Raw genomic sequence first — 14,505 nt, 5'->3', positions numbered from 1 at the left:
ACCTTAAATGTCCTTGGCGTGCAATTGTACACACAGCTGGTGTTTTTTCATTCAGTCTACGCCCCATTCTGAAAAACTTTCGTCGACGTTTCCGCTGTTTAGCATAAAGCGACACATAATCCACAAACTCCACACGACGCCACTTGATTTGCTTTTAGCCACCGCAGCAACTGCACTTTGTCATTGAGAGCTACTTCTCCTGCTACTTGGCAAAATCCCTATTCAAGTGCATCATACTTGATGCAAGAAAATTAAGTAGCATTTGTTGCACGTATCCACTTTCAATAAACTTGCGACACGTACTGTAAATTAAAAAGTCTTAAGGCTCTGTGGTAAGTGAACAATTTTTAAAAAGTTTGTAAAAAGTAAAAATTCCGATCCTGCCAGGAGTCGAACCTGGAATCTTCTGATCCGTAGTCAGACGCGTTATCCATTGCGCCACAGGACCGACGTGTTGATTTTTCCAAAAGCTCAATAAGAGCAAAAGATTTTTAAGAGTCGAGCTTTTCTAATTATATTATGTTATTATGAAGTACAATAAGACAATTCTATTAGGATGGTTCCACATACTATTATGAGTATTGAAAGGTTTACTTACAATTGTTGACAAATTTAATATATAAGAAAAAATTCGAGTATTTTCATTGAGTACCCGTTAAACAAAAGCGTGTCTTGAAAATATGATACACCTAACGACATTAATGTACTTTTAATGCAAAAAGTTATTTATATTAAACTGAATCATACAAATAATTAGACAAAATATTCGATCCTGCCAGGAGTCGAACCTGGAATCTTCTGATCCGTAGTCAGACGCGTTATCCATTGCGCCACAGGACCACATGAATTTTCGATGTCATAATATTTTTAACAGCGCCTACCAATGGCGCTTTGATGTCGTCAACTGCATTACCGACAATACACAAGCAGTTAACTGACGAATAGTTGAACAGGCAGATGAAAACTGCTTTCAATTAATACACATTTATTTCGTAAAAAATTCTTATATGCTTAAATTAAGCTTTGTCGTTATTACATTCATCTCCCATATTGTCTAGTGGTTAGGATATCCGGCTCTCACCCGGAAGGCCCGGGTTCAATTCCCGGTATGGGAAGTATATTGAAAGATTTTTTGAAAAAATTTTATTTCTTTTTTTAACGTGCTAGCTGTTGATTCTGTATTGTTAAGCATAAACTGTTTTCAATTATTAATTTAGGTTAGATATTAGAAATTTAAATTGTCCCGGACAGAGTGGCAGAAAGACCTGAACATATTGCGTCGGCTTTTAATGCAAATCTCGATTTTGAAAGCTTTCCGCAGATTTGTTTCATTCGCGGCAGAAAAACACGAGTGTTTATTTTGTCTAGTCATCGAGTGTAGGCAAATTTACTTGCCCGCCATGTTCGGCAAGTCTGTTATCAAACGGAAAATAAACCAAGTTAGAATGACTAGACGATCGTCGTGTTCTCGTGTAAATAAAAGCTTCAGCGAGAGCAAAGCCAAAAGCAGTGGCTGCATGTTGCCGAAGCCTTAAACATGTCTACAGAACTGTTACTACTGATCGCCACATTGGCGATCGTTTTCTATATATGGCAGCGACGCGCGTATAGTTACTGGCAGCGATCGGGTGTAAAGCAAATCAAACCGTCGCCAATATTTGGAAATGCCCGCAGTATACTCACCGGCCGAGTGGCGTTCTTTGAGCAGATCCGTTTGCTGCACACGGCGAAAGGTTTTGAAAATGAGCCGTTTGTCGGGGTGTATCTACTGCATCGTCCAGCTCTAATCATTAGAGATCTGGATCTGATTAAAACGGTGATGATCAAGAAATTTAGCTACTTTACAAATCGTGCGCTGCAAACCGATCCGCATCGCGATCCGCTGGGCAACAACAATCTGTTCTTTGTACGCAATCCCGACTGGAAGGAGTTGCGCAATAAAATCTCGCCCGTGTTCACCAGCGGCAAGATCAAGCAAATGTATCCATTGATGTTGGAGGTGAGTGCCAGAGGCTTAATTTTTTGGGATCTGAAATTCATTTAAATTACGAACCACAGATCGGCAAGAATCTTGAAGCGAATCTGGCAGAACTACCCGCTGATTCTCTGATAAGTATTAAAAGTATTTGCGCGCGTTTCACCACGGATCTTATAGCGACCACCGCTTTTGGACTGAAAGCCAATGCGCTGGGCGATATAAAGAGCGAATTTTATAAATACAACAAGTCCATTTTCGAGATAAACTTCAGCCGCGGTATCGACTTTACCATTATCTTTATGCTGCCCATGTTGGCATCGTTGGCCCGCGTTACGGTTTTCTCCAAGCAAGCCTCCAATTTCATGCGCCGCAGCATCAGCTATGTTCTCGCAGAACGCGAGAAATCGGGTGTGCGACGCAACGATCTGATTGACATATTGCTGACGATGAAGCGAGAGGCGGCTGCCCAGCCCGATAAGAAAGATAATAGGGCCAAGGAACTGGACTATCTTGTGGCACAGGCGGCAATCTTTCAGACCGCGGGCTACGAGACCAGCGCCTCGACCATGACCATGACACTGTTCGAGTTTGCCCATCATCCTGAGATACAGGAGTGTTTGCGTCGGGAAATAAATGATTACTTTGGTTCAGAGGATCACATTGATTACGATCGCATTCAGGAGATGCCCTATCTGACTCAGGTGGTGAATGAGACGCTACGCAAGTATCCCATTGTTGGCTATGCCGAACGTGAATGCACACAGCCCGCGGGTGGGGAACGCTTTACTCTGGCACCCTACTCCGATCTGGAACTGCCGACTGGCCTACCTATCTATATTTCCAGCTTAGGCATACATCGTGATGAGCAGGTCAGTTATGTTCTTGTTAAAGCTCTTTGATACCAGTGAAAACCGGTTTAAAACCGGGTTAAGCTCCATTTTTAACTCAAAATGGAGTTAACCTGGCTTAAGCCAGTTTTTATTCTGTTTTAAACCTAATTTAAACCTGCTTTGAACCTTTTCAAGACTGCTCTAAATCTGTTTTAAACTCCATTTAAACGTCTTTTAAACCTCTTTTGAATATATTTTTAACCTATTTCAAACCCCTTTTTAATCTCTCTTATACACGTTTTCAGTACTGGCCGGAACCGGAAAAATATAATCCGGAACGTTTTGCGCCCGAGAACCGTAATTCTCTAAATATGGATGCGTATATGCCCTTTGGCGTTGGACCACGCAATTGCATTGGAATGCGTCTTGGCCTACTCCAGGCCAAATTGGGTCTGGTTCATTTACTGCGCAATTATCGGGTGGTCAAGTGCGACAAAACCCCCAAGACTATCCAGTTTGCCAATTTTAGTGCTGTTATCACACCAAAGGATGAAATCTTCCTAAAACTACAGCGTGTTTAGATTGAAAGAGATTATAGTTGAATTCCACATTAAGTCTCAAATTAGGCCAAATAAAAGTTTAACTATTGTTAAGACTTTTCGAAACTCACCACCAAAATGAATATAAACTTAAAAAAAAAATTGTTAAAAATATCAACTTGAGCTACTTTTGGGTTTTACACATTCAAAATAAGAAGTTTGTTTATAACACATTGTACATGTATATATATTTGTTAAAGCTAATTGATGATTATATTAAAATATTTAAAAAAAGATAAATATGGCTTGAAGTTTTGTTGACAAAGACCAAAAAATATTTGGCCAAACGCAAATCATGACCAATTAACTGCGTTCATATTCAGCGAGGAGAAGGAAAAGTACTCGAGAAACATGCTCTAAAAGATAAAGTTATAAAGGTCGGAGTAAAACTATATTCGACGCAATTGCGTATGGTTCAAAATGAGATTAAATGAAATTTCATACAAATACATTTGTTTAATATAAATGTCTATTCCAAGCGCCATCAAAATGCTGCCCATTTATTTGCATAACTTGTTGTACAAATAATTGTTTTATGTATACTATATAAATATATACGTATATATATAGCTTTCATATCGCGTGCGCCTAACAACCCATCAGATTTTATTAGCTTTTAATTAATTATATGTGCACAGTTTAATCTCAGATGTTATGCTACACTCGGCGAAAAAATACGTTCTGAATTCTAGAAACAGCATATTAAGCGTTTTTTTCCAAAAATAGAATATATAATATAATATTATAATATTTCTCATTGTTAAATATTTTTAAGTAAGCATAACAAATTAAATTGCTTTGAAAAAAATATCTATATAAAAATAAATGTAATTAATATAATGTGTTGTAAATTTCAGAATAATTGAATACATACAAATCTAATTGGATTATTTTCCAGCTTTAATTCTTTATATCTTGTATTCAAGGATTCGGGGGCTACACTTAAGTTTCTGGCAACACGAATTTTTAGATCTTGTACCTAAGAATTAGGAGTTACATTCAAATTTCGGATTAAAAATTTCATACATTGAAGAATTTAAATATTAAAGACAAAAGCTCTTAATTTAAGGAATAAAATCTAAAGGCTAAGCGAGCACAAGTTTTGCTAGATTTAAAAAAGGTTTCTTTTGATTTGTGTAAACAATTTTTTGGAGTGCACAAAGCACATGGCAAATATTGCAAGGCAGATTACTTAATCAATCAAATCCGCTCAATGACAGGCCAAACAATTGGATTTACTTCAACATTTCTGCTATTTAACCTTGCCCCCGCCTCAGCCCTCAACCGAGGGTAAACCAGTTGTGGCGACTCGTGCGTGACATGCCAAGGATGCCCCGTGGACAATTATCCTTCAGCTAAGCTGCTGGCAACCTCGAGGAGAAGCAAATGTGTCATAATGGGGCAGGGGCAACGCTTGCAACACTTGCTTGCAACAATTGCGGTTGCCGCAAAAAAGTTTTGCTCAACAAAATGACGCTGTAAAATGCATTCCCGGCAACAGCTGTGAGTCCTTGTAATATCCATGTACAGACTTTGTTGTAGTAAGTTGTGGTTGTTGTTGCTTTATTACACACACTGAAGCTGGAGCACTTAACGCACTTAATACAATTGTCAATTTACTCAGCGCAATGCCGCAAAAGCGCTTAAAAAGCGGGCAGCGGGTGTGGCAAGTGTGGAGGCACTCAGTTGCATCTTAACCACGTAATGCGCCTCATAACGTGGCTAATTACAAATGCATCGCATTCGTATCATTAGCTACGTTGTAATGTGTCTAACAGAACACATATTTAGCATGCAAAAAGGTGTCTTTTGGTTTTAATAAATATCAATTGTATAGCTTAATTATATTGCGAGTACTTATTAAGCTCTAGCGTGACTTCGAATTATTAACTCAAAAGATGAGAGTGTTTAGGTTATTAACATTGCTTTTTACATATTTCCTTTAGCAAGGGCGGAATGTTTATTGAAAGACTATCCCAAATCAGTTAACTTGTATTTTCTCGCAAATTTGTTATAATACATTTTCTTATACGCAACCTCATATATAATTTATATATGTTTTTTTTTCTGTCAGAAATGCGAACACAATGCAACTTATTACTGGTTATTATTGGCTTATTACTTACTTATTACAATTAATTAATATTTATTATTCTATATTATTATTTACTTATTTTTATAGACTATTACCGACTTATTTATTTATTACTTAATTATTATCTTCCCTAAAAGCATTTAGTATTATTTATACTTGGTTTGATTGACGCTTGGGTAAATGTGAACATCTCTTCGAACCTTCATAATAATATATGTTATACAAATTCTCAATTGACTTTTCATAAGTTTTAGATACATATTCACGCTTTAGTCACTCGTCTACCGCCAACGACCATACCACGCTGAATACATCGGTTCTCGTCCGATCACCGAAATTAAGCAGCGTCGGGCGCGGTTAGTACTTAGATGGGGGACCGCTTGGGAACACCGCGTGTTGTTGGCATTGGTTGACAACCGCTTTTTTTTGTACAACTCGAAAAAATTGAGTTTATTCAATGAATCTGAATGCATTTATTTGTATCTTATTTATTGAAAATAATTTGTTAGAAAACAATTTTATCTAATGTTTCGCTTCCAATATATTTCTGTTGCATATCGGCAAACCGTCTTCAGGGCAATTATTTTAAACGTCTGCGGTCTTCAATACCCACTTATTGAAACTGTTTTCCAAAATATTAACTAAAATTAATTATTAAATTAATCTCTACTCTTAAATTTGTTTGTATATTCTACACTTTTTCAAATAAAAACCAATTCTCGATTTGAAAAACTTTTCAAGCTTAGACTGTTTTGTAAACTAAACTTCTTTTCCTTTAGTTTTCCCCAATTCGTTCTTTAGATCTTACCTTTTTATTTTTGTACAATATTTGCCTTGTGCATTTTGCAAGTTTCGTAACGACATCAAAATCAACGTGAAAAAATGCGAAATGACATAAAATTAAATGATATACTGCATTTAAGCCAATTTACAGTTGACTTGTTTTCACGGGGGGTGTGGTTGGGCGGTTGGGGTACTGGGGAGGAGCTGCAACTCAAGCGTACGCAACAGCTTGCAATGACTTTGCACTGACCTTGTCGGGCGAAAGGGCCGCAACTGCAGAAACCAAATACCAAATACGAAATACATTTCCCGATTCAACTTATTCTCCCCATGTGCTATTGAAAACTGCGCGTAAGTCGCACGCGATATTGATACCCATTAGCAATGGCAAGCTATAAAAGGGGCATGATATACTTGTGCGGAGGTTCGAAAGTATATGAAGTAAATATTCTTTTTGACAGCGGGAATTTATTCCGAAAAGAAAATAAAATGTTAACTTATGTTAACAGTTAGCATTTTAAATGTGTGAATTTTCTTTATAATTTGCATAATTTAATTTTTTGTGCGAAAGCCAAATGTATGTAACAGGCAGAAGGAAGCATCTCCGACCCCATAAAGTATATATATTCTTCAAGCAATCGATAAAAATCGATATCGATGTCCTGTTTTGTGGGCAATTTTGGTCAATAATAAGAGCTAGAGTCACCAAACTTGACAGATAGCTCCTAAAATAGAATATATATATGCATTTGATGCTGGAAGAAGAGGGTTCAGGGTATCCCCTAGTCGGGAGCTCCCGACTAGAACCTCTTACTTGTTTCATTTGTATTCTATTTCTTTAAAAAATTTAAACAGGATAAAGCATAATAAACTTTTTAACTTTTCGTAAATTTGTATTCTATTCCATTACAATTTTTTAAGTAGAATAAATAAAATAGTAGAAAAAAATGTATATAAAATATAAATTTCAAAAATTGGGTATACTTTTATCTTTATTTCTACTGAAATTTACCAATTTTTATTTATTAATATATTTATTTTTTTTTATATTTATTTACATTTAAGTATTTATTTATTTATTTATATTTATGTATTTATATTTAATTTAATTTATTATTTGACTGCCTTATTGGAGTACGACCAAGTCTTCCAGTATACTATAGCCCGGCTAAAAGGTAACTCCTAGTCGATGCCTGTAGCGATTCTGTCTATTTAGTATCTAACTTTTGTTACCTTCACGCATCTTTGGACTTATTCATTTTTATTGAATTGCATTGGCAAAGCCATCGAACAACAAAATCCACTCAACGATAGCTACTTAAAGTTGTTGTAGTAAGTTTTTGGGTGCGGATGCGGCACCTGCAGCAAAATGCGCATAACTGGACGGCTGGCCATTAGTTTTAATTAGCCCCACTGTGCACAGTGCATTTCATTCCGCTAGATTAGCCATCATAAAAGCAAAACTGCGACTGAAACTCAGATAAAGCTTCGCCTTGAGCAGAAATTGCATGCAAATTGACATAAAATTAATAAACACGCAAATTGCATCGTTTTCGGGTAAACTAAGGCAAGGGGGAGGAGTGCAGTATGTGTGGTGTGGGGGGATGGGGAGGGGGGGGGGGGGTAGGACAGCATTATTCTAATTAGCTGGAAACTTTACCCCAGAACCTTGTGCTACATCAAGAATTTGTTAATTAAACGGAGGGCGAGCCACGCTAATGTCTCCAGCTTTGACGGGACATTGACTAAGAACACAAAAAAAATAATAACATAAAAGTGCGATAAAATCTTAATGAAACATTGGATTTTGTTGCCCTGATTTGGCAAAGTAAGTAACTTCTCTGGAAGTGAACGCAGGGTCGGGATTTTAGTAATGCAAACTAAATGAGTGGCGATTGCTTAAGCAAAAGGGACGTAAGCTGGAGCTACTGAGAAATGCTTTTCAATGAAATTATTAAATTTATATTTTGATGGGAATACAAATTTGACCTGCTTTTAATGCTATTCAATTAATTCTTCGATTAAAAGTAAGGTAGTTATCACACCTAATATAATACTTTATATTGAATAAACTCTTTAAAAAAGTAAAGCATTTGCTAACATTGTCGAATATCCAAAATTAACAATTGCCATTTCTCTAATTCCAGATACATATTCACGCTTTAGTCACACGTCTACCGCCAACGACCATACCACGCTGAATACATCGGTTCTCGTCCGATCACCGAAATTAAGCAGCGTCGGGCGCGGTTAGTACTTAGATGGGGGACCGCTTGGGAACACCGCGTGTTGTTGGCATCGGTTCTTAAAACTTTTTTCTTATTTTTGTTTTTAAATTAATTAATTAAATTAATTCAACACGAATTGTTATCAGTTTCCTTACAACTTATTTTGATTTTTCCGCGGAAAAAATCCTGGCGGGCAATTTGTAAAAGCTTTGTGCACCAGCTCGTGGGGCAACATTTGTAATTCTTTGCAGCCTTGTGCGGCAAGGCTAACTAGGGGCACGAAACAAATGGCATAAACTGTATTAAGCATTGCTGGGGCCAGAACCAATTGGGAGCATAAGATGAATTTCCACGCTATAAAATGAGAGCTAAGCATTGGCTTAGCCATTCACGACCTTCGTTTAACGTGCTGTGAAAATGGCCACCAGGCAGAATGACACCAACAGCCACAACTTCTGCTGGCCCAACCCAAGTTTCGCATAAATTAAGTGCAACCAGCAGCAACAGCAGCCATTGGCCCTTAGCCTTAGAGACCTCGTCCGAGCCCGAGCCCCCGGACGCATGGCGCATTTATTCTGCGTGACTTTTGTTGTCAGTTTTAGTTCCCCTTTTAACCCAGCCGTCCCTGTTGCTGTTGTCTTTGTTGATGCTGTCGTTCGCGTACTTTGCTCTCAGTTTCCTGCTGCAGTAGCCAATTTAATTGCAATTTTTCCTGCACCCAACGCCAAAGACAAATAACCAAAGCTAATAGATCATGTCATCTTGTCAACAAGTTTTACAATCTAATTGCGCACATTCAACAAGAGCGCACAGCCACGCTTAATTTGTGCTGCAAGTGAGGGAAAAAACATAATTTACTATACATATACACATACAGATTCTTAAATTTTATACGGAACTCTGTTCTATTTATATATAAATATTTTTCTTTTTATTCTTTTATTTATTTTTTTCTTAGTTTTTACTTACTTTCTGGGGTGAATCCTTCAATATATTTGGTGATCTTTGCGCCAATTGCCCGGCTAGCTCAGTCGGTAGAGCATGAGACTCTTAATCTCAGGGTCGTGGGTTCGAGCCCCACGTTGGGCGAAATATAATTTTTTATTTTTCCCTTACGTATTTCAGTCAAATTTAATAATACTAACGAAATAGTTAAGTAATTAATTTATAAAAGATTTTTGAATGATGTAATGAAAAGAAAAAATTAACGATCCTGCCAGGAGTCGAACCTGGAATCTTCTGATCCGTAGTCAGACGCGTTATCCATTGCGCCACAGGACCGATGTGTGGAACGCTGCCAAATTATCGCCTTCTTTACTATAGACAGCTTTTACCAAATTTTTAAGAACATAGATTTGTTTATTTAAAAATAGAAGTCTCAGGCATTACCAATGTAGATCAATGTGTTTAATAATACGCGATATGATAAAGTTTTTCATTAAAAGAATATAAAATATTTATGAATAAAATATAGAATATTTATGAATATAATATTTTATGTTTATGAATAGAATATTATAAGTAGTATCCCCTAGTCGGAACATTGTTTTTATACAATTAATTACAAACATTTTACACATATTTCTTAGTCTTTTTTACTTCTAAGTTTTTTATAACTGTTCTAGAACTTTTTATTTAAATTATTTTATTTCTTTAATTGCTTGTAAGGTCAACAATTTTGACAAAAGATATTTACCAAAATATTTTCTAGCTATACTTTAAATATGAAATATATAAGAGTTAAGGATTATAGCTTTTAAGTTTGCAAACTTTACCGAAACACTTGCCCGCTGGCAAGACCTTGTAAACAAATAGTCGAGCAAGTAACTTTTATGCTGTCTTGCCAAATGCAAATGGCATGCCATTCAAAGAAACAGAAATCATATTATCCATACGCCCCGTACGCCCCGTACAGCACGCACACACGCACGCAGTTGCAGCACCAGCAGCAATTTTTGATTTTATATCTTGTTGGAACCCTCGAAAGGGAAAAAGCGCAGCGATCTGTGCTTGCACATTTCGTTCTTGTTGTCCAATCCCAAAGGGACTCGTAAACACTTTGGCCAGCACGCAAAAAAAATATATATGTGAGTAGAAAAGGAAATGCACATCGAGCGGGGGCGAAAAGTTAGAGCCAAAAGAGGGTGCACCCTAATACACCAGCTAAGGCAATTGCCAATCCTTGACCCGTCATAACAACACCCCTCTTCACCTCCACCCACAGTCTCTCCTTTTCTGCTGCTGCTCTGACAGCACAGTTAAATGAGATATGCTTTTTACATTTTTTCGATAAATTTCGTGGCACCCCTGCTCTAAAGCACTGGGATAACATTATTAGCGCTGAATTTTCGCCATAAAAATGGCAAACGGATTTACGCAACGCTTAAAATTGAGATTTACTGTAAGCAAAATTTATGGCAAATGACATGAGAAAAAGGAAAAATAACTAAAAATTGAAACCCCCGCAGCGAATGCAACAAATTTAAGGGACAAAAGTACTTAGATTTCAAGCTTATCAAATGACATTGATGAATGCACCAGGCAATTAGCTGCAACCTCTACGTTTGGCTCTATAAAAGGGCAGACAATGCACTGCACGTCTCACAAAATGAAGTCCCTAGGTCTCGGTCTACTCTGCTCCCTGCTGTGCAAACTGGCATGGGCTCAAGAGCTGGAGCTACAAGCTGAAGGTATAGCAAATCAATTGCAGCCGTTGCCTATTTTTTATCAAACGGAAGACTTCGCTATAGCGACAACTTTGAAGGTAAAAAGAGTGAACAAAAAGTGTGTTGATATAAGAATACAAAACTGAAATATAAATAAATTTCTAGCTGAATTGGTTCCAAGCTGAAGCCGCCTGTGCTTCACTGGGCTGGACCTTGGTTAGTTTGGAGACCCAAGCCAAGCACAACAGTGTTTACAACTTTATGCTCAAGTCGGGCCAATTGAAATCTATCAACGAACCGGTTTGGACCTCCGGCACAAATCTGGCCAACACTAATAGATGGAGCTGGTTCAGCACTGGTTCCGCATTCAAGTATCGGAATTTCCCATATCCACCTCCTAATTCATACAGATGCGCTGGCCTACATTCTGTTACAGGTTACTGGATTTCTGAAGATTGCGGTTCGAGGCGTCACTTTGTGTGCGAACCACGTTGCTAATGAAATACTTCCAAAATATCTATAATATATATTAATAAAAATTTCTGATTGCAATAAAAACTAAATCTTTATTTTAATTAGGAAAACAAATATAACATTTAACGCCAGCTATGTGTTTATTTTATCATGCCAAGCTGTGTTCATGCGCGTCACTTGAAGCTTTTGTAAAGCTTTAAAAGCTACCCAAAGCTCAGAGACTTAAGCGTACATATACTGTTTTGGTTGCTGAAGGGGGTTCGAGTCCCAGTCGTACATATTGTTTTTTATTTCATAATTCAACTTTTTCCTCTTTTGCTTCTGTAGAGGTATTAAAATTTGGGTCATAACATTTCTAACGCATGTCCGACTTCATAATATATGTATATATATATATATTATAGATCAACCGCCGAGTTGATATAACCATGTCCTTCTGTCCGTCTGTCTGTTGCTATGCGTGAATATGTCGGAACCACCCAGATCGGACAACTATATCTTATGATACAGTGCTATAGTGATCTGTCATAGGAACAATCAGTCGATAATTAGTGTCTTGTATGGAAAATTTCTTTGTTTATCACGATATCTTGACCAAGCTTCACTATGATCCCTACATATATGCAAAATCGTGTGCATTATAGCTGCCATAGAAACGATCGGTTGAAAAGTAGGTTCTGATATGGAAACCTTTTTTTATTACGATATTTTGAACAAACTTGTTATATTTTAGGTTTACTGTGCTTTAATTAATATCGGACAACTATATCATATCGAATAGTGGAATTTTATAAAGCAAAATATTCTGTTTTCATCAAACTCTGCATTTACGAGCTTCACTATTCTCACATATATGTAAAATCATTGGGCAAATGTCTACAAGGGTAGTCTATCTACAAAGGTGAATTTTATAAAGAACTATCTTTTCACTGCAGGCAGATAAAAGACATAGATATCTCGTCTAAATGTAATTAATTTAACATTATTCATATCAAATATATTAATATATATTGTATAATATTATATATTATATTATAACTGATTTGGGCCCTTAACAAGTTTCAGGTTATTCAAATTTTGCAAATGTTCGATTATATGAAATATCTTTAAAAGACCCTTAGGCAAAATAATCAAATAATTAGATATTAAGCTTATCAAATGACAATGATGGATGCACTCGGCAATTAGTTTTCACATCGGCCAATTGTATAAAAGGGAATACAGTTTTGGGCTCTTTACAAAATGAAGTCTATAGTTCTCGGACTTTTCTGGCTGCTCTGCACTGCAAGCACGGCATGGGCTGAAGATGACTTTGAGCAATTGCTCGAGGATGAGGAGCCACCACAGCCCATCCTTAACATTTTTTCCTATAATAACAGCGTATATGGAATGAGCACATACGCTAAGGTAAAAGCTAAGTATAAGCAATGGCAACAACAACTGGTTATTGTTTCATTTTAGCTTGACTGGTTTGAGGCTCAGCTCATTTGTGCTGCAAATGGCTTTAAGCTAGCCAGCATTCCATCGGAAACAGTTCAGGACCGAATTATCAATTTTATACACGCCGCCGATGATTCCCTTATAACTTACCTTGCTACCGAGCGTCTATGGATCTCGGGCACAAACCTGGGCGATATCAATCAATATGTATGGCAAAGCACTGGAGCACGACTAGGCTATCGAAATTTCGAAGGTCAGATACGAGGTGGCTATCGTTGCGTCACCTTAAATGGAGTCACAGGCGACTGGACAGCTGAGGATTGCAGAGAACGGCGCCACTTCCTGTGCGAAATTGCTTGCGAATGAGCTGTTATTTATAAAAGCCCTTGCATCATAAATGTGTTGGAATATTTTCATATATATTAAAAGTTCAAATTGCAATCAGAATTCTTTTTTTGTGTTTATTTTAATTTTAAATTTATTATTTGAAAAAGTCGTTACAGTCTATGAGAACTATTGTTGCACCTTGGTATATGAGCTACTATGATATACATAAAGACCTAAACATGCCCTTTGTCAGAAATTAAATAAGTAGATGACGCTGTGAGCTATATTAATAGGCTACACAAACACAAAAATAACATGGCTTTCTATCTCTTAGACAATAGGGACACAGTAGGGACACACGGCGAATAAACAAATTATGATGTAGTATATATGGTTTGAACTCATTGGAGCTCAAACAATCCTGTTAAATTTTGTTATATCCAACTGTATTTTCTAAGAAATTTGTTTATTGTACTTAGATTAAAAATAGAGTCTAAAAAAAATCATCAGAGAGAATTGTAATTCATTTACAAAAAAAGGTTGTTAACCGATGCCAACAACACGCGGTGTTCCCAAGCGGTCCCCCATCTAAGTACTAACCGCGCCCGACGCTGCTTAATTTCGGTGATCGGACGAGAACCGATGTATTCAGCGTGGTATGGTCGTTGGCGATAGTTGAGTGACTAAAGCGTGAATATGTATCTGGAATTTTGGAATAAGCTATTGTGAATTTTTATATTCGACTGTGTTATGAATGCCTATCTTTATTGCATCTAAAGATAATAACAGAAAATCCCTACAAATACGTACGTAGCAAAGCAGCATTTATGTAGCTCTTATGCGGGGTATAATATTGAATGCAAAGATATAATCCAGAGAATATAATTATTATGCCATTCATTTTTAGTAAATATTAATAGTTTTAAAATTATAACATTACCTTTCATCGCATTACAATTGTACTAACGAAAGGCTGATTGTGCAGTATTATCATGAAAATGTGTATGACTGAAAAAAACATAAATATGGCTAAAAATATATATGTACGTTGTATTAGTAAACGTTCGAGGCTTGTCAGGAAACAT

At 36.8% G+C, this 14,505-nt stretch overlaps 3 protein-coding genes and 8 non-coding genes across 11 annotated transcripts; 7 read left to right on the top strand and 4 right to left on the bottom strand.

Annotated features, from left to right (window-relative positions):
• Positions 1 to 375: 375 nt before the first annotated feature.
• Trnar-acg lies at positions 376 to 448 on the bottom strand. Its single transcript has one exon. It is a non-coding gene; the product is annotated as a tRNA-Arg (tRNA).
• Positions 449 to 767: 319 nt separating this feature from the next.
• Positions 768 to 840, bottom strand: Trnar-acg. Its single transcript has one exon. It is a non-coding gene; the product is annotated as a tRNA-Arg (tRNA).
• A 203-nt stretch (positions 841 to 1,043) lies between these two features.
• On the top strand, positions 1,044 to 1,115 carry Trnae-cuc. Its single transcript has one exon. It is a non-coding gene; the product is annotated as a tRNA-Glu (tRNA).
• Positions 1,116 to 1,528: 413 nt separating this feature from the next.
• On the top strand, positions 1,529 to 3,622 carry LOC115767468 (probable cytochrome P450 6w1). Its single transcript, XM_030711773.1, has 3 exons — positions 1,529 to 1,999; positions 2,059 to 2,847; positions 3,114 to 3,622. Exons 1-3 carry the CDS (start codon positions 1,538 to 1,540, stop codon positions 3,387 to 3,389), a joined length of 1,527 nt encoding a protein of 508 aa, XP_030567633.1. The 5' UTR covers positions 1,529 to 1,537; the 3' UTR covers positions 3,390 to 3,622.
• Positions 3,623 to 5,788: 2,166 nt separating this feature from the next.
• On the top strand, positions 5,789 to 5,907 carry LOC115767508. The gene has a single exon (XR_004018389.1). It is a non-coding gene; the product is annotated as a 5S ribosomal RNA (ribosomal RNA).
• Positions 5,908 to 8,464: 2,557 nt separating this feature from the next.
• On the top strand, positions 8,465 to 8,583 carry LOC115767507. The gene has a single exon (XR_004018388.1). It is a non-coding gene; the product is annotated as a 5S ribosomal RNA (ribosomal RNA).
• Positions 8,584 to 9,529: 946 nt separating this feature from the next.
• Trnak-cuu lies at positions 9,530 to 9,602 on the top strand. The gene has a single exon. It is a non-coding gene; the product is annotated as a tRNA-Lys (tRNA).
• Positions 9,603 to 9,721: 119 nt separating this feature from the next.
• Trnar-acg lies at positions 9,722 to 9,794 on the bottom strand. Its single transcript has one exon. It is a non-coding gene; the product is annotated as a tRNA-Arg (tRNA).
• A 1,327-nt stretch (positions 9,795 to 11,121) lies between these two features.
• LOC115767412 (lectin subunit alpha-like) lies at positions 11,122 to 11,708 on the top strand. Its single transcript, XM_030711688.1, has 2 exons — positions 11,122 to 11,277; positions 11,345 to 11,708. Exons 1-2 carry the CDS (start codon positions 11,122 to 11,124, stop codon positions 11,675 to 11,677), a joined length of 489 nt encoding a protein of 162 aa, XP_030567548.1. The 3' UTR covers positions 11,678 to 11,708.
• Positions 11,709 to 12,895: 1,187 nt separating this feature from the next.
• LOC115767411 (regenerating islet-derived protein 4-like) lies at positions 12,896 to 13,529 on the top strand. Its single transcript, XM_030711686.1, has 2 exons — positions 12,896 to 13,060; positions 13,115 to 13,529. The coding sequence occupies exons 1-2, from the start codon at positions 12,896 to 12,898 to the stop codon at positions 13,457 to 13,459; spliced, it is 510 nt and encodes a 169-aa protein (XP_030567546.1). The 3' UTR covers positions 13,460 to 13,529.
• A 442-nt stretch (positions 13,530 to 13,971) lies between these two features.
• On the bottom strand, positions 13,972 to 14,090 carry LOC115767506. The gene has a single exon (XR_004018387.1). It is a non-coding gene; the product is annotated as a 5S ribosomal RNA (ribosomal RNA).
• Positions 14,091 to 14,505: the final 415 nt, after the last annotated feature.

The sequence above is a fragment of the Drosophila novamexicana genome, unplaced genomic scaffold (genome assembly GCF_003285875.2).
Source record: "Drosophila novamexicana strain 15010-1031.04,08,12 unplaced genomic scaffold, DnovRS2.1 tig00001395-arrow-arrow-pilon, whole genome shotgun sequence".
NCBI classification, from domain to species: Eukaryota; Metazoa; Arthropoda; class Insecta; order Diptera; family Drosophilidae; genus Drosophila; species Drosophila novamexicana.
The sequence above is the reverse complement of the archived record's forward strand: the minus strand, read 5'-3'. Positions and strand labels throughout refer to the sequence as shown.

Coding starts and splice junctions, on each gene's coding strand:
- LOC115767468 (XM_030711773.1), top strand. CDS start 1,538: ATGTCTACAGAACTGTTACTACTGATCGCCACATTGGCGATCGTTTTC. Junction 2,000..2,058: donor TGTATCCATTGATGTTGGAG/GTGAGTGCCAGA, acceptor TACGAACCACAG/ATCGGCAAGAATCTTGAAGC. Junction 2,848..3,113: donor GCATACATCGTGATGAGCAG/GTCAGTTATGTT, acceptor ACACGTTTTCAG/TACTGGCCGGAACCGGAAAA.
- LOC115767412 (XM_030711688.1), top strand. CDS start 11,122: ATGAAGTCCCTAGGTCTCGGTCTACTCTGCTCCCTGCTGTGCAAACTG. Junction 11,278..11,344: donor CTATAGCGACAACTTTGAAG/GTAAAAAGAGTG, acceptor ATAAATTTCTAG/CTGAATTGGTTCCAAGCTGA.
- LOC115767411 (XM_030711686.1), top strand. CDS start 12,896: ATGAAGTCTATAGTTCTCGGACTTTTCTGGCTGCTCTGCACTGCAAGC. Junction 13,061..13,114: donor GAATGAGCACATACGCTAAG/GTAAAAGCTAAG, acceptor GTTTCATTTTAG/CTTGACTGGTTTGAGGCTCA.